The 18,560-nt window shown below is 45.6% G+C and overlaps 1 protein-coding gene and 1 long non-coding RNA gene across 3 annotated transcripts in view; both read right to left on the bottom strand.

Moving 5' to 3' along the window:
* Positions 1-18,199, bottom strand: part of DDX10 (DEAD-box helicase 10) — a 66,723-nt gene extending 48,524 nt beyond the window's left edge. For both annotated transcript variants that reach the window (XM_085857750.1, XM_085857751.1), the window contains exons 1-7: positions 17,987-18,199; positions 17,675-17,795; positions 11,032-11,221; positions 10,744-10,870; positions 10,496-10,658; positions 10,279-10,363; positions 9,875-9,976 (exon numbers count right to left, since the gene is read on the bottom strand). In XM_085857750.1, coding sequence (XP_085713876.1) covers positions 9,875-9,976; positions 10,279-10,363; positions 10,496-10,658; positions 10,744-10,870; positions 11,032-11,221; positions 17,675-17,795; positions 17,987-18,184 — 986 coding nt within the window. In that variant the 5' untranslated portion in view covers positions 18,185-18,199. The remainder of the gene's footprint in view (positions 1-9,874; positions 9,977-10,278; positions 10,364-10,495; positions 10,659-10,743; positions 10,871-11,031; positions 11,222-17,674; positions 17,796-17,986) is intronic.
* On the bottom strand, positions 670-3,288 carry LOC147011385 (uncharacterized). The gene is made up of 2 exons (XR_015051830.1): positions 3,054-3,288; positions 670-2,604 (listed from the first exon to the last, which is right to left on the bottom strand). It is a non-coding gene; the product is annotated as an uncharacterized LOC147011385 (long non-coding RNA).
* Positions 18,200-18,560: the final 361 nt, after the last annotated feature.

Raw genomic sequence — 18,560 nt, 5'->3', positions numbered from 1 at the left:
TCATAATGCACTCGTTGACCGGTGATACCTCAATTATCATTGGAGTCAGCTTATTGGACACAGCTACAGCAACTCCTTGGACATGGTAACCATCAGAGTGATCTGCTTAATAGTAGGTGTAACCACCCGCCATGATCTCGCCGCAATCCGGTGTCCGAACTTCAGAGAGTGCTGCAATACCGATGTCCAAATGCTCGGATGATAACAGAGACAGGTGATCATCCTCTCTTAGGGATAGGATATTCCAGGCACCCACCCGAAGGGACCACCTCAGGTTAACCCAAGGAGACCGCCGTCTGGTGGACGATACCTCAGCACCACCCTGACTGATTATATTGTGTTATCCTGACGGATTATAACATGACTGCATGCTCATTTTAGTTAAGGATTATATAAATTCTTTGAAAAATGGAACAAACTAGTTTAACCAAATGCCAGAGATGTTTGCCTGGCAGACATTTAAATAACACGTGACAACATGCATGTAAACTGAAGGTTAATAAGGAATAACTGAGATTTCATGGATTGTGAAGAGAGTGCATATATCATACCACAATTGGAGGGGTGTGTGTGTGTGTATGTGTATGTGTATGTGTATGTGTATGTGTATGTGTATGTGTATGTGTATGTGTATGTGTATGTGTATGTGTATGTGTATGTGTATGTGTGTGTGTGTGTGTTTGTGTGTGTGTGTGTGTGTGTGTGTGTGTGTGTGTGTGTGTGTGTGTGTGTGTGTGTGTGTGTGTGTGTGTGTGTGTGTGTGTGTGTGTGTGTGTGTGTGTGTGTGTCACAAGCACTCCTGAACTGCTGGACAGAATGAGTTGGAACTGGTGGTTGTACTCAGAGCATGTACACGAAGGTTTTCACAATTCAGCCCGGGGGGTGGGGGGGGTTCAGGATGGGCAGAACCCCCAATTCTCTCTGTATGGTACGTATCATGTAGCACCACTCCCATTGTAAGGGGATATTCCAAACCCCATGAAAATAACTCAATTCTAGCAGTCATCCTTTCTGGAAGAAAAGTCACACAAAGTGAAATAAAAAAAATTAAAAGTTGGAGTGCCACCTGGTGGCTTTTTCAGGTACACCAACACCAGGTGCCAAATCAAGCAATGTGTTTTATAATCGAGCACACGAGAAGATCACACCTCCACCTATAATTTCCATTTACCTCCAATGCACACCTCAACCAGGTACTTCAAAATGGATGTCAACAGAAGCCAACCTCCACCTGTTGCCCTCTCAACCTGCAAGCTTAACAATAACAGATCCAGTGCATACCTTCACCTGGTGCCCTCTCAACTTGCTAGTTTAACAATAACAGATCGAGTACACTGTGCATACCTTCACCTGGTGCCCTCTCAACTTGCTAGTTTAACAATAACAGATCGAGTACACTGTGCATACCTCCACCTGGTGCCCTCTCAACCTGCTAGCTTAACAATAACAGATCTAGTACACTGTGCATACCTCCACCTGGTGCCCTCTCAACCTGCTAGCTTAACAATAACAGATCTAGTACACTGTGCATACCTCCACCTGGTGCCCTCTCAACCTGCTAGCTTAACAATAACAGATCTAGTACACTGTGCATACCTCCACCTGGTGCCCTCTCAACCTGCTAGCTTAACAATAACAGATCTAGTACACTGTGCATACCTCCACCTAGTGCCTTCTCAACCTGCTAGCTTAACAATAACAGATCGAGTACACTGTGTATACCTCCATCTGGTGCCCTCTCAACTTGCTCGTTTAACAATAACAGATCGAGTACACTGTGCATACCTCCACCTGGTGCCCTCTCAACTTGCTAGTTTAACAATAACAGATCGAGTACACTGTGCATACCTCCACTTGGTGCCCTCTCAACCTGCTAGCTTAACAATAACAGATCGAGTACACTGTGTATACCTCCACCTGGTGCCCTCTCAACTTGCTAGTTTAACAATAACAGATCGAGTACACTGTGTATACCTCCACCTGGTGCCCTCTCAACTTGCTAGCTTAACAATAACAGATCGAGTACACTGTGCATACCTCCACCTGGTGCCCTCTCAACTTGCTAGCTTAACAATAACAGATCGAGTACACTGTGCATACCTCCACCTGGTGCCCTCTCAACTTGCTAGCTTAACAATAACAGATCGAGTACACTGTGTATACCTCCACCTGGTGCCCTCTCAACTTGCTAGCTTAACAATAACAGATCGAGTACACTGTGTATACCTCCACCTGGTGCCCTCTCAACTTGCTAGTTTAACAATAACAGATCGAGTACACTGTGTATACCTCCACCTGGTGCCCTCTCAACTTGCTAGCTTAACAATAACAGATCGAGTACACTGTGCATACCTCCACCTGGTGCCCTCTCAACTTGCTAGCTTAACAATAACAGATCGAGTACACTGTGTATACCTCCACCTGGTGCCCTCTCAACTTGCTAGCTTAACAATAACAGATCGAGTACACTGTGTATACCTCCACCTGGTGCCCTCTCAACTTGCTAGTTTAACAATAACAGATCGAGTACACTGTGCATACCTCCACCTGGTGCCCTCTCAACTTGCTAGTTTAACAATAACAGATCGAGTACACTGTGCATACCTTCACCTGGTGCCCTCTCAACTTGCTAGTTTAACAATAACAGATCGAGTACACTGTGTATACCTCCACCTGGTGCCCTCTCAACTTGCTAGTTTAACAATAACAGATCGAGTACACTGTGTATACCTCCACCTGGTGCCCTCTCAACCTGCTAGCTTAACAATAACAGATCGAGTACACTGTGTATACCTCCACCTGGTGCCCTCTCAACTTGCTAGTTTAACAATAACAGATCGAGTACACTGTGTATACCTCCACAGCTGCTGTTTTAACAAGAACATCGAAAGCACACTGACTCTTGGTGCCTTTTCACCCAGATATTAAGTGTATAATTATTCTCGGCGTCAAAACAAAAACACCTGAAACACACATCATCGACTGCACCAAAAGCAAAAACAGATCGAGGACACACCTACACCTGCTACCTTAAGAATGCAACAAGAGCACACCTCCACCTGCTGCCGTAACAGGCACAATTCTGGGGCACACATAAAATTGGCAAGAAGAAGGAAATGCAAAGTTAGTGATGAACCAAACAAGAGTTTGCATTCAGTAAAAGTAAAAATGATCAAACAAAAGCACAGCTCAATAAATTAGAACACTTCGTGCTGGAAAAGTGTCCATTTTAATAGCATCACTGTTCCGGTGTGCAAATACCTGCACGTTCCTCCCTGGAACCACCCACAACTCCGTGCCTGCAACACCTGAAAGTGGCCGTACTCCCCTTCCCCGCACACTCCCCGCACACTCACATACACAACAGACACCCACAACATGCACTCCCCTGTCCCACAGCCAACCACTCAACCTTGTTCCCACACCTCCACCTGCTCCCCTGCCACCCGCACACCCACACTCCCCCGCTCGGCAGTCACCCACACCCCCCGCTCAGTAGCCACCCACACATCCCTGCCCCAACACACCCACACTCACATCCTCTGCTGCAACCCACACAAACCCCTGCTGCACATCAACCCACGGGGAAGGAAAACAGCTTTTGTTTTCCTTCCGTTAAATATGACTCATTTTTAGGAAATGGATCCCAGGGTCCGGTGATTTTTTCTGGTGTCATTTTCCATGTCGATATAGCAGTCATGGAATTTTCAACATACCACAAAATATATATATATATATATATATATATATATATATATATATATATATATATATATATATATTAAAGCCTGGTGTTGGCGTAGTGGTTGGGGTAGCAGCTTGGGATCCAAAAGGTCCTGAGTTCAAGCCCTGTTGGCCGCTTGAATTAATACACACCAGGAGGTTGACTCAGCCTGTCATCCTTCCGAGGTCGGCAAAGTGAGTACCAGTGTACTGGGCCCAGTGTATACCCCGGTTAAAATAGGTGTACCATATCCCTGTGTCGTAAGAGGCGACCAGGGTTGCGTCAGGAAGGGCATCCGGCATAAAACATGTGCCAAATCACTATGCGGATCATACCGGATGATCCGCTGTAGCGACCCCTAACGAGAGCTGCCGAAAGAAGAAGATATTATATATAATAATAATCGGTATGATAACAAGGACAAATGTGTCCAAGAGCCGCGTCCTAAAGGCAATAACAACAACTTCCGATATTTTGTCACGTGCCTTGATGGAGCCAATAGCGAGACCAGTCATGGAGGCTCCTGTTTATGACGAGAAAAGCGTGTATTTACGAATTTACAACACATTAAATGGAATAATCTTAAAATAGTAACGTGAACTTTTCGAAACTTTAAAGCAAATGTCCGAATATATTTAAAAGTTGATGATGGACGCTCTCAAAAGGCGCCCTCAATGCGAGGATGTGTACATGTGGTTAGTATTTAAGGAGATCCGGATCCTGTATATAAAAGAGCCGAGTCCTCGATGTTTTGTCAGAAGAAGAACAAGAAGAACAAGAAGAACAAGAAGAACAAGAAGAACAAGAAGAACCAAAACAAAAAGAAGAACAAAAAGAAGAACAAAAAGAAGAACAAAAAGAACAACAAGAAGAACAAAAAGAAGAACAAAAAGAAGAAGAACAAGCACAACGCGGAGCTCTCTTAGAGCCAGCGTTTGCTACGCGAGATGCGGCTAAAAATAATCGGAATATCACCAATAAGTGGAAAAAAGGTGTTTACAATCTTTAAATACTGGACATGATTTTAAAAGCTTTGACGCACTCGGCTACACCGAGAACAATGGAACACATGACACATGACGTGAAGATGTACCAGGAAGTAGGTACAGTATATTTAACTGTTAACCCTCAGCACCCGAGCACCGCACAAGCAATAGTGTTATTTTTTGGCCTCGTGGCAGTTTTTAAAGCAATTGCCAAATTGGTTATTAACCTCCGCCATCGAAGATGGATGGAGGTTACTGTTTTCACCCCTGTCTGTTTGTGACTTACGAAATCTAAAGATTTCATAAGTGTATTGATGACTTCGTCATCTGTTTGTGTGTTTGTTTGTGTGTGTGTGTGTGTGTTTGTTTGTTTGTATGCACGATAACTCGAGAACGGAAGAAGCTACCAATGTCAAATTACACCACGTGATTCAGGAGGGTGGTGGCTCGCGCTGATTAGATTTTGGTCAAAATCGGTCAAAGGTCAAGGTCACAGTGAGGTCAAACATAATTCCGTTAATTAATGTGGAGAAATGGAGTATTTTTGCTTCGCTCGACGTTACGCGGTCGTTTTAACTTCGATTTTTCGCGATCGCTTAGGACGCTTAAAACTCGGTTGTCGAAATTCTGGTAAAAATCGGATGTTTTGGAGACGTTTTAAGATTGTATAAAAAATATTTCACTCGACGCGTCACGGGTCGTCACGTGATGCAGTGCGCTCGAGCAGACGCATCGTTGAGTCACGTAAAAGTTTTCCGTGTGCGCGCTGACGGTGTTTTCGATAAAGCTGGTGTTTAAAAGTCATTTTTAAAAATCCCAATAAAGGTTATCGTCGCATGCCTGACTCGCTGAGCGGTCGGAAAATGTAAAGATTGTTGGTGGATGGCCGAATATTACGGTTTTGTGACTTTGATAAAATAATATAAAATAATTGCGTGGAGAAATGGAGATTTTTGCTTCGGTCGACGTTACAATTTTTGATGGTTTGGAACAGAATCATCGTAGAAACTTCTGGTTTGCATCGCTACCTTCTCTTGAGACAGCTTTTATTAGACAAGGTCAGAGGTCAAGTTGACGATTTCGTAAGTACCAGTCTATGACTGCTTGTTTGTTTGTTTGTTTGTGAACAGTATTACGGAAAAACTCTGACGGATTTCGACGAAACTCGGTTGGGGGGATTAGGTATGGTCCAAGGATCATGCCATTAGATTTTGGACTTGGTCCAAAGTCCAATATGGCCGCTATGGTGACGATTTTGTAAAAAAATATTTGATTTTTTTGTTGCATTTCTACATGTTTTAGGTGATTTCCAACCAAAAAAACATGCCAAAATTATAATTGCAGCTGATTTTGGAACTTCAGGTGGATATACCCAAGTAAAATCAATTTCTGTCTCAAAGAATCTAGTTATGATGAATGAATTGACTATGTAAAAGTTAAAACTAAAAGGGAAAGTTGCAAACATTAACTCTGTGAGCACTGTTGAGATCAAATTGAATGATTAGGATATCAGGTTCACTTGAGTGACCTAGCAGTATTGGCGGCGGAGGTTTTGCACTCTACCGAGTGCTCCCCCTCTAGTTTTATATGAATCAGGTGTGTTTTAGAAAGCCTGTGACGATTACCAGCACGGTGATCCAAGATAGTCATAGCAGCATATGCTGATTACCAGCACGGCGATCTACGAGTCATACCGGCCTGTGCCGATTACCAGCACGGCGATCCACGAGTCATACCGGCCTGTGTCGATTACCAGCACGGCGATCCACAATAGTCATACCGGCCTGTGCTGATTAACAGCACGGCGATCCACGATAGTCGTACCGGCCTGTGTCGATTACCAGCACGGTGATCCACAATAGTTATACAGGCCTGTGCTGATTACCAGCATGGCGATCCACAATAGTTATACAGGCCTGTGTCGTTTACCAGCATGGCGATCCACAATAGTCATACAGGCCTGTGCCGATTACCAGCACGGTGATCCACAATAGTTATACAGGCCTGTGTCGTTTACCAGCATGGCGATCCACAATGAGACTCACTCGCTGAGAGAATCTGGTGAGCAGGATCAGAGTCAGGAAAACAAGCCACATGTCCATACAGCCGCAACCGACGCTCACGGACTATGCAGGTAACGAGTCTCTCTCAGCAACCGCTCGTTGGACACAAAATCCGACCAGCGATAGCCAAGGATTCTCCGAAGACACCTGGTACCAAAGGAATTAAGTCTCCGTCTCAGATCCTTGGTCAGAGTCCAAGTCTCGCACCCATAGAGCAAGACTGGAAGTACCAAGGACCTGAAGACTCGGACTTTCGTCCTCCCGCACAGGTACCGGCAGCGCCACACCCCATGATCCAGTGAATCCATGACTCCCCAGGCCCGACCCAGACGTCTATTGACCTCTGACTCGCAGCCAGCAGAGACATGAATATCACTGCCAAGGTAAGTGAATCTCTCCACGACCTCAACATCCTCACCACAAACAGACACAGACAGGACAGCAGCATCCAAGATGTCACCGAAAGCCTGGATCTTAGTTTTGACCCAAGAAACCCGTAATCCCAACGGTTCTGACTCCTCATTCAGCACCTCGAGGGCCCCCAAGAGGATGTCTAAAGTCTCCACAAAGATGACCGCATCATCTGCAAAGTCAAGGTCCGAGATCTTGACATTCCCAAATGACGCACCGCAACTTGATCTCTCTGACATCCTCCCTAGAATCCAGTCCATACAAGTGCTGAAAAGTGTGGGGGCAAGTACACATCCCTGACGAACTCCAGTAACAACTGGAAATAAGTCAGAGATGGTACCACCACACTTCACAGCACTCTCAGTACCAGAGTAGAGTTCAGACATCAGATCGATCAGTTTTGGTGGCACCCCACGAAGATCAAGAATCCTCCAGAGGACATCCCGATTCACTGAATCGAACGCTTTACAGAGATCAACATAGGCTGCAAGCAGCCCCTGCCGAAACTCTCGTCTGCGTCTGAATGGAGGAGGCCAGTGAGTCGACCACGTGCCTCATGGTTGCAACAGGTTGACCATCATCTCAAGGAGATGGGGATGGGCCTGGCATCTGCCTGGGGGATGGCCAGACGGAGGCCCCTGGAGTACCGGCGGAAAGTGGACGCAGCGACGTGCTGTTCTGGCACATGCTCCCATACCTGACCTGACCTGATCCACAATAGTCATTCAGGCCTGTGTCGATTACCAGCACGGTGATCCACAATAGTTATACAGGCCTGTGTCGTTTACCAGCATGGCGATCCACGATAGTTGTACCGGCCTGTGCCGATTACCGGTACAGCGATCCGTGATAATAATCAGCACAGGCCGGTATGACTATCATTGCTGATGTCACGTTAAAACAAAATCATTTTTCATCCAAGTTGAAGTTGGAAGTAAAACAACCGTTGTCATCACGGAGAAACAAGGTCCCGTGTGGGAATACTTTGAAAAATGACAGTGTGTAAATGAAAAATTCGTTTGGTTTTTAATACCGATATACTGGTATACAACAGTATGAGCCCACCAATGTATCTATATCTGGGGGGAGCCGACGGAGCCTACTGGATGCTAAAAACAAAGCAGAGTTTAGACAATTTGAAGCAAAATATAAACTCAGACCTTGACATTCAATTCAGTTGGAAAAGGGAGGGATGGGTTTTCTTTAAAAAAAAAAAAAACATCATGACTGGTGTCCTCCATCCAAGCGTGCAGTTTGTGATTTTTATCAAGATCAGAGGAGAGGGGAAGAGGCTGCTGCCTGTCTGTCAGAAGGATGAGGGATGTCACGGCAGAGGGTGGAGTCATCAGCAAAGATATAAAGGGGATTTTCCAGAGTTAGTGAGATCATTGATGAACATTAGGAATAAGATGGGGCCAGAACACTGCCTTGGGGCACACCAGCCTTGACAGGGAGAGGAGAGAAAAGGGTTCCATTGAGAGCCGCATGTTGTTGATGAGAGTGGAGGAAGTCGGTCATTAAAGAGTGGAGTTGGCGTTGGATTCCATAGGCAGACAGTCGAGAGAGCAAGGCAGGATGCCGGACTGTATCGAAAGCTTGAGATGTGTCCAGAGAGATGGCCCTGATCTCATGACCGATAATAAGGGCCTCCATCCATTGTTGGAAAAGTAGAAGCAGCAGGTCCAAGGTGGGGTAACCAGGTCTGAATCCGATTTGATGATCTGAAATGAGGTTGTAGGAGAAAAGGGATAATTTTATTATCAACTGCGATGATGGATTCCATGACCTTGCTGATGATTGGAAGCACAGGACGCTAATTGGTCTGTAGTTGAGGAGATCCGTTTTTGCACCTTTTTAATGTAATGCTGTGATGTCAGCCGATTTCCAAGCAGGTGGAAGATGACCGACGGTAAATGAGAGGTTGAAAAGGGCAGAGAGAGGAAGTGCAGGAACGGCAGAGCAGATGTTGCTCGGACACGTGAGCTGATGCTGTTCAGTCCAGTTGCAGAGTCAGAGTTGAGGGTTGCCATGATCTTTTCCACTCTCTCAGGTGCAAAAGACAGAATTCAGGATCATTTGGCGACCACAAGGAAGGATGGGTACAGAGAGAGGGGTTCGGGATGCAATATTTTGAAGCAAACACAGAATTGAGGCATTAAGGCCTTGCACGAGTAGAGTCGGCTGTGGTGCCATTTGATGTGACGGAGGGATCGAAGGGGAGCACGCACGAGAGACAGACTTGACAAGGCGACGCCAAATGTTAGAAGAGGGAGACAAGTTTGAAAGTTCATTCTTGAGGTTGGAGAGATGTTGTTTTCTGGCTCTCCTGAGAGTGGACACACACTTGGTGCGGGATTTGTGGAATGATCTGAGGTTGCCTTCGGTTGAATTCCAGGAGGAAAATGAAACTTGTTTGGAGCAACAGCCTCACCATAAGATTGAGAATACCAAGAGCAGAATGATGGGATGGAACTGTGAATATGAGAGAGCAGGTTTTCCTGGTGGAAGAATTCCCACGCTGAGAGGTGGAGGATATAGGAGACCAGTCATGAAGTGTATTAAAAAAAAAAAAAAAAAAAAAAAAAAAAAACATGACTACCCGAAGCACGAGAAACGCACATGAAGTTTCTCCTGTGACCACCACATAAACGGCTTCTGACGTCACGTTAAACACGGACAAAAACACTCACTCAATCTTGTTGATGGGAACTTTACGATCCTTCAACTGCGTCACCATGGCAGGTTCCTCAGAGGGGAGCAGAACCAGCAGGGACTCACCTCCCTCTTTGTATCTGCACACGACATGTAGAGCAAAAATAAGTAAATAAATAAATAAATAAATAAATAATCAAAAGGCTGATAGGCTACGAACGAGTCACCCTTTTATCTTCCTCTGGAAGAAACAGTGTACAGCTCGCTCAAAGTGGGTCGATCACCATGGAATATGCTTTCGAGACGGAGAGATCAGATGCAGGAAATACATCGGTGGTGGTGAGTGTAAACTCAAGCACCTCTCACCGAACACCACAAACACCCGTCGGCATTCAAAGCCATTCACACTCACTCGGCACCCAGCAAACCTCCGCCATCTCACCTGGCAGTGCGGCCTGCACGGTGGATGTAGGTGTTCGCATCTTCCGGACAATCCAACTGCAGCACCCAGTTTACAGCAGGAAAATCTGAAGGGAAAGGGGGGGGGAGGAGGGGGAGGAAGCTTTCGCGTTTCAATGCAATCGACATCAAGCAACATGAAGCGAAAAACTTCCGGCAGACAAATAAGCACAAGACTTGATGGAACGGGCGCGTCTAACCGAGGCCACGGGCTGCGATATCCGTAGCAAACAGCACTGCATTGGGCCGTTGGCAGAACTCCTGGTACACCTCGATGCGCTTCATCTGCTGCTGTTTACCGTGTAGCGCCATGACCGGAAGGCCCGGACGCAGGCGGCAAAACGCGTAGTAAAGGTACTGCACCTGCGGACGAAACGCACAACGACCACATTCGCGGAGTTGGCAATGCCTTGCCGGTCGATAGCATCTTGATATGCCCGACTCGCACCTGCTTGCAGCTGGTAAAGAAAACCATGATCTTCTTTTTGACGTGGCTGCGCAGGAACGAGTAGAGCATGTTGATCTTCTGAGGGAGCTCACACACGACATAGTTTTGATCCAGTGTGGCTGGTGTGCTGCAAGTGCAAAGAGCGTTCGATCATTTCCATGACGTACAGCAGGATGCCAATGGAGTCGGACCATCCACGAGGACACCCGATACTCATTGTAAATCCAGTTTATCGGACATTTCCCCCACTAGACTCAGATTGCAGTGCATTTGCTTTGCGTTGCCCACCTGTACTTGGCCTTCTCGTGCACCCACACGTACTCGGGATTATGCAAGCTTAGCCGAGCCAGGTCACGCACCGATTTGGTTTGCGTGGCCGAATATAGCAGCGTCTGCCGCTCTTTCGGAAGGTTCTCAACGATGGCGTTCATGGTGCTGGCAAACCCCAAGTCCAGGATGCGGTCAGCCTCATCCAGCACTGGCACGGAATATTGAACATCAAAACATCAGCTGCAGTGACATTCCAAAAGGCCCGTTTCTAACGTACTCGGCAGGTCTAGCATTTTCACCTTGCACTCATAATTCAGGAAACCTAAGAAAAGCAGACACCCTTGTTTTTGATTGGAGGACGACATCTCGTCAGGTTTAAAGTAGCGAAATAACATGCAAGAGGGGGTAGGGGGTTTGAGAAGTACAACTTACTCGAATGTTAAAACCAGTAAAAGGGCAAGACAAGCAATCTATCTCCAGTTCTGGACAAGTCCATCACGAGTCCACAATGGAAAGACATCAATAAGACAATGATAAAGAATCCCAGTGAGTGTTAGCAGCATGTTTGATGGGACACGATGTGGATCAGTACCTTGCAGTAGGCACGGTATGCAAGAACACACGCGCGCACACACACGACGAGTGGTTTTGGTGAGGCAGACCACGTGCACGTGGCGCCTGGAGTCGCGCTGATCGGTATGCATTTAGAACGTGGCTTGACCTCTTGTGACTTGTTGGGTTTTGCCGACCCCATCATGCTGAGAATGAAAACCCGAGCTTTAACAACTCCCTTTTTGCCAAGTTCCGACCGCATGGGACCGAGTTCTGTGGGATCCAGGATCACACCGAATACAACGACTTCCATGGGAGCGAGAACCGAGCCGAGGACGGCAGCTTTGGTGGGGAAGAGGACCGCGTGGTGGGTGCCCAGATTTGCGCTGATCGACATGTGTTTGGGACGTGGCCTAGTGAGACTGAAACTGGGCATGACCCAGAGGCCACACGGGAGGTCGCTCAGATCTACATCGTCGCCACTTTGGGGACGAAGGGCGAAACGGATCACGGATAAGGAGACGGCTTGGTCCATGAGTCGCGGTTCCTTGCTGGGGTGAAGGTGGATGCTTCAGGACCAGAGAAGACTCCGTTCAGTCTTGGAGACTCGCGAGTGGGGATGACGACTGGTGGCGGCTACACATGCACACATATCATGATTTACACATACACATACATGATTGTGATCATACACATATGATACATGACAAATTATAGATACAGCGTGTTACAAAAAGATCTGGACAACTTTGGTTGTTAATATATTTAGTACCACAAATGACACGACAACACCGTTTTCACCTCCGCCACCGAAGGTGAAGGAGGTTATGTTTTCACCCCCTTCTGTCTGTTTGTTTGTTTCTCTGTGTGCAGGATATCTCAAAAAAGTTGTGGACGGATCCGGATTAAATTTTGTGGACAGGTTGGGTGTGTGACAAGGACAAACCAATTAGATTTTGATGAAGATCCGGATCCGACTACTAGAATTTTTTCAGCGATTCTTCACCATTTAGAGATAGGGCCAAAAATAATATATAGCACGATATCTCAAAAACGTATTGGGCCCGATATGTTCTCGTGGATCAGGCATTACGCGGTGGAGGCATTACAGCTCCACAGAGTGCCCTTCTAGTTTTATATGATGCAGAAACTCATAAAGTTATGAGGAGCGGTTGAAGGAGACAGGGCTTTATACACTAGAAAAGAGGAGGTTACCAGATGATATGATGGAGATGTTGAAGATCATGAAAGGTATCGATAAAATAAGTGCAGATGAATAATAATTCAAGAGTAGACAGTGATAGGACCAGGGGCCATAGCCTGAGAGTAAAGAAGAGGATAGTTAAGACGGTAGTAAGGTAGGGGACTTTCACTCAGAGAGTCAATACATGGAATGGTCTCCCTGGAAAGGTCGTGGCAGCAGAAACAGTCAATAAGTTTAAGTTAGAATTAGACAGGTACCTGGAAGATATGGAGATCGAGGGATATGGGGATGTTGATAAGACTTTTAGGTAGTTTGAGTATTGATGGGTGATTGTGTACGGAGTGCTGTTGGTAGGGGTCTCGTTAAGGGGGGTTGTGTGATTGATGTTGTGTTTTTAACCAAGCCCATATCCCCTCCCCTGAGAGGAAGAAGAAAAACAAAATAAAAATACAAAAACATAAAATAAATAGAATTTTTTTTTTCCATTTTCTTTCTTGGTTCTCGTGTGGATGGGTTGGTGTGGTACTCACGCAGGTATGATGAGCTGAATGGCCTCCACCTGTGTTGGATTTCCTTGTATTTCCTTATAAAGGTTTTCCTTATTTTCAGGTCTGGTAGTTTAATGCAAAATAAAATGGGGACTCCACGGGAGAAAGCTCAGTGTATCGAATGGTTCATCGAGACGAGATCCGACATGCAAGTTCGGCGCAATTTCCTGACAAGGTGTGGAAGGAATCCACCATCGCGGACTCGTGTCAGAGAGTGGTACAAGAGGTTTAAGGAGCCTGGAAGTCGTCAGAAACAGAAAAGTACCGGTCAACCAAGCACGAGTGCAGCAGATGTTGAACGAGTGTGTGAATCGTTTCAACAAATTCCCAGAAAAAAAAAAAACAATCAATCCAACGCGCATCCAGAAAACTGGGACGACCAACCACCACTGCACACAGGATTTTGTCTGCAAGGTGCAGATTCTGCAGGAACTCAAACTGAATGAAGGACCCAAACACAAGGTGTTTGCCTTGGAAATGCTCAGTCACACAGACGAAACTCGCTTTCATGTATCGAGGAAGGTCAACCGGCACAAAGTGAGGATCTGTGGCTCTGAAAACCCCCACGTGGTTATTGAACACGTACGACGCGACAATCCAAAGGTCAATGTGTGATGTGGCCTTCTCCATGACTGCTTTGTGGGTCCATTTTTCTTTTCGGAGGATACAGTGATCTCAACAATTTACATGAACAACATGTTGGAAGGAGTCGCCTTCTCACAGATTGAAGACCTGCAACCCGATATCATTTTTTCAACAGGACGGTGCTCGCCCTCATTGGGCCTTAGTCATTCGAGCCGTCCTGAATGAAACATTTCCAGGTCGCTCGATTGGCTGAGATGGACCAAGCGCCTGGCCCTGACTAATACCAAACATCATAATCCCACTTGATTTTTAGCCGCGTCTCGCGTAGCGAACACTGGCTCTAAAAGAGCTCCGCGTTGTTTGTTCTTGTTCTTCTTCTTCTTCTTCTTCTACTTCTTCTTCTTCTTCTTCTGGTGAAGCCAAAACCTTTAGGACTCGGCTCTGTTCTATACAGGATCCGGATCTCCTTAAATAATAAACACATGTACACATCCTCGCATAGACGGTGCCTTTTGAGAGCGTCTATCATCAACTTTTAAATATATTCGGGCATTTGCTTTAAAGTTTCAAAAAAGTTCACGTTACTCTTTAAAGATTATTCCATGTAATGTGTTGTAATTTCGTAAATACACGATTTTCTCATCATGAACAGGAGCCTCCATGACGGGTCTCGCTATTGGCTCAATCAAGGCACGTGACGAAATATCGGGAGTTGTTGTTGTTATTGCCTTTAGGACGCGGCTCTTGGACACATTTGTCCTTGGTTTTTTTTTTTTCTGTGTGGGTTTGTTTGTCAAATATGTTGTCTACAACACCAAGGTGGCAAACCTGCAGAATCTTCATTCTCGGATCACAGCTACGTGCACACTGGTGGATGCAAACACGCTGAGCCGAACATGGCAAGAACTCGTGCACCACCGTGATTTCCTGTGCTTGATAAACAGAGCTCACATTGAAGTGTATTGATGGTGTGCAAAAAAACTATTCGAGTTTCTGTATCATATAAACCAAAGGGTATTATTGTATCATTTGGGGTTCGAAAGATATTAACAACTAAAGTTGTCCGAGTCTTTTTGGAACACCCTGTACATCTCATATACACACTGATATGTGATCAGACACATGATACGTGACCTAGCGCCTGTGGACACGGCTCAGCCCGTGGTAAAGTGGAGTGGTTCGTCGGGGCGGACTGTTTTTCGTCCTTGGACCTGTGGACACGGCGCGGCCCACGGAGAGGTAGAGGGGTTTGTCGGGGAGGGCTGCGTTTCGTCCTTGGGCCTGTGGACTTGGTTCACTTTTCCCTCGTGGGTTGTCCTTGCATGGCAGGGTACTTGCGGAATGAGAGTATGAAGCTTGGCAGAGTGTGAACAAGGAGGATTGCACGTGGGAGACGAGGAGTGCAAGGGAGTCGAGGGTCGAACTGAGGGGTGGGAATTGAGTGTTAAAAGAATTGACTGTGTTAATGACTGCATTTTTTTACTTTGGAGAAGGAGAAGTGAATTAGGTGGGGGAAAGGAGTCGAGTGTTGATGGTGAAAATGCGAAAAAAAAGGAGAGAGAGAGAGAGACAGAGAGAGACAGAGAGAGACAGAGAGAGAGAGAGAGAGAGAGACAGACAGAGAGAGAGAGACACAACATAAAAATCAACCTAGATACAACAATACAGGAGCTAGACAACGAAGCATCATGCAAATACCTTGGTGTGGAAAAGGGCCACCAGATACGTCATAAAAAATGCGTAAAACAATTAACAAAGAATACCTGTGGAGAACAAGGGTGATCCTGAAAACAAACCTCCCCCCACAGAACAAAGTCAAAGCCACAAACAACGAGCAGTACTTGTGTTCCAATATAGCTGCGGAATAATAAACTTGCCACAAGCGGAAATCAGAAAACGAGATATCAGAAGAAGGAAACTCCTCGCTCTCCACAAAATGTCTTACAAAAATCAGGCCATCCCGAGAATGTACCTGCCGAGGAAAGAAGGTGTCAACCTGGCACTGATGGACCTCCTGGGTGTGCTCTGGCTTTCAAAAGGAATTAGCCACTGTGGCTAATCCAGGTTTAGAATGATGAGCCACAGGAGAAAGGAAATAGCCACATATTTTATTCAAACGTTTTTTTATTTAGCAATATGAAATAATAAGTTAATTTTGAGGTGGATGTGCGAGTTTGATGGGTGAGGTTGGTTGGATGAGTGAGTTGGATTGTTCAGATTGGTTGGATGAGTGAGTTTGACGTGTGAGATTGGTTGAATGAACGACCATCAGGGGAGGTGGTGATTGTGAGGGATGGTGGTGATCGTGTGTGTGTGTGTGTGTATGTGTGTGTGTGTGTGTGTGTGGTTGTTGTGCCTTTAGTAGGTGGTAGTGGGGATGGGGGTGGTTGTGGACCAGGATTGGACCAACCTCATGCCAGTCAAACTCACTCATCCAACCAAAGTCACCATCAAACTCACTCATCCAAACAAACTCGTCCTACTAACAGGTACTACGACTGATTGTGTCAAAACTCACCTGGCAACCACTGACCCAACGAAGCATGTAGCGCCGAGTAGCGCTGAATCATTCCGGAAAAAAAAAATTTAAAAATTAAAGTAAAATTTTGAGATGAGAATCATGGGAATCATGCGTAATTTCGGTCGATTTTTTTTACTAGACACTAGTTTAAAACTACTAAAGTTAGTATATGTAAGCTTGTACGAAATCACGCCTGATTCCCGTAATCAAAACATACAACGAAGGTTGAATTCTGTGCTAAAATCACCCAAAATTCGTCTAAAACCAGTAAAAAAAAAAACCACTAAAACATGGATTAGCCACTGTGGCTAATGGATGGTTTAAAATATTAGCCACAGGTAAGGGGGATTCGCCCTGTGGCGACGTGGCGAGCGGCAGCGCACACCCAGACCTCAATCAAGTGCACAGAATGATGACTTAGCAGAGTACGTGAACAGTTCAACAGACTACCGAATGCAATTTGTAAACAAGCATGAACACAAGTCAGAAAAGGTATCTCTCACTCACCTTGTCAAAAAAACTTCCAAAAACAGGTGCGAACAGAAGATGTCACGCACCAAACCGAAATAACAACAAATACAGCCTCAACGATTTCAAAACAGACAAAAGTAAATTCAAGATGAAATACCAACAGATATACACCGGCAACTGAGAGAAAGACAAAAGAGCAGGGAAAAAAAAATATATATATATATTTTTTTTTTTTTAAATGAGTTGGACAGATTTGGGACAGACAAAGAAGGATCACTAGAATGGCTTAGAAGAGTTCAGCTCAATTGGGACGGAGAACGAATCATTATAAACGCCCAAGACCAATGCTACGACATCAATGGCTTTTAAAAAAAATGGCAGGACTGAGTCCATTGGACAAGTGTAGGTTTTGCAAGAAACGGGAAGTACGAGTCACCTCCAATCGGGATGTAAAAAACTCACGTCAGAACACCTGCACACACAAAGGCCTGAAAAGAGCCCTCAGAGCAAAACTCTGAGAACAACAAAGTTGAACAGCTTGGTCCATGAGCTGTGATCCCTTCACGAAGAGGAGGTGGATACATAGAGTCCTGGGAGGACTTCGGTCCACCTCATGAAACCCACAAATGGAGAAAGCAACCAACACACACACACACACACACACACACACACACACACACACACACACACACACACACACACACACACACACACACACACACACACACACACACACACACACACACACACACACACACACACACGTATAAGCCTGCGTACCAAGCATCAGCAGGTTGGAGGCATAGAAATAGGTTGTCTGGTCAAAATGCTGCAGCAGCCGACCTGGAGTACATATCACAATGTTCGTATGATGGATGCAGCTCATTTCCTGCTTTAGGTCCTAACCACACAGGTGGCAGAGCAACATGGAATGGGAAATGACAAAACAACACGCAGGCATTTAGAACGACAAACCTGATGATCTCAAACTCCAGGTCAACAAACAACAATCACGTTAAATAAACAAACAAACAAACAAATAAACAAAAAAAACCCATCATCTGATCATTTCTCTGCAATTACACGACTCACCTTTCCTCCAATAACGAGACCGGCAGAAAATTCGTGTTTCTTGCCGACCTTGCAGAGGAACGTGTAGGTCTGCAACGCGAGTTCTCGTGTCGGAGAAATGATGAGAATGCCAAGCCCATCCTCCCTGGTCCACTGCTTGCGGAAGAGGCACTCCAGTATCTTCACCAAGCGAGGAGGAACCACGGAGAGTCGAGACATGAACGAGCCATAAATACAGTCAGTGGTTGAATCAATCGTCTGGGCCAAACAAGTGGTTTAACCAAGCAACCTCAACAAATTTCATTCATTTTGGGGGATGCAGAGGATGCTGCCTTTTCATACACAGTGGAATTTGATGCTCATTGAATAATGTCATGAAAGTCCTAAAATTCAACCTGAAAGTATGGAGTGGCATCTCGACTACAGCAGAGGATTGGGGCGAGCGGATTACAGATTCATTGAAGCTCATTAGTGAGCCGGAAGGACTTTCTACGGACAAATCGGAAGCAGCATGGTAATTCTCCCGAGATGAAGGTAAAAATTGAAATCCTTAATACAGTTACTTCCGAAGGATTTGAACCCACAAGTCCTCGCC

Source organism: Eptatretus burgeri, chromosome 15, assembly GCF_056783735.1.
Source record: "Eptatretus burgeri isolate ZD-2024b chromosome 15, Ebu_testis_v1, whole genome shotgun sequence".
In the NCBI taxonomy this organism is placed as follows: Eukaryota; Metazoa; Chordata; class Myxini; order Myxiniformes; family Myxinidae; genus Eptatretus; species Eptatretus burgeri.
The sequence above is the reverse complement of the archived record's forward strand: the minus strand, read 5'-3'. Positions and strand labels throughout refer to the sequence as shown.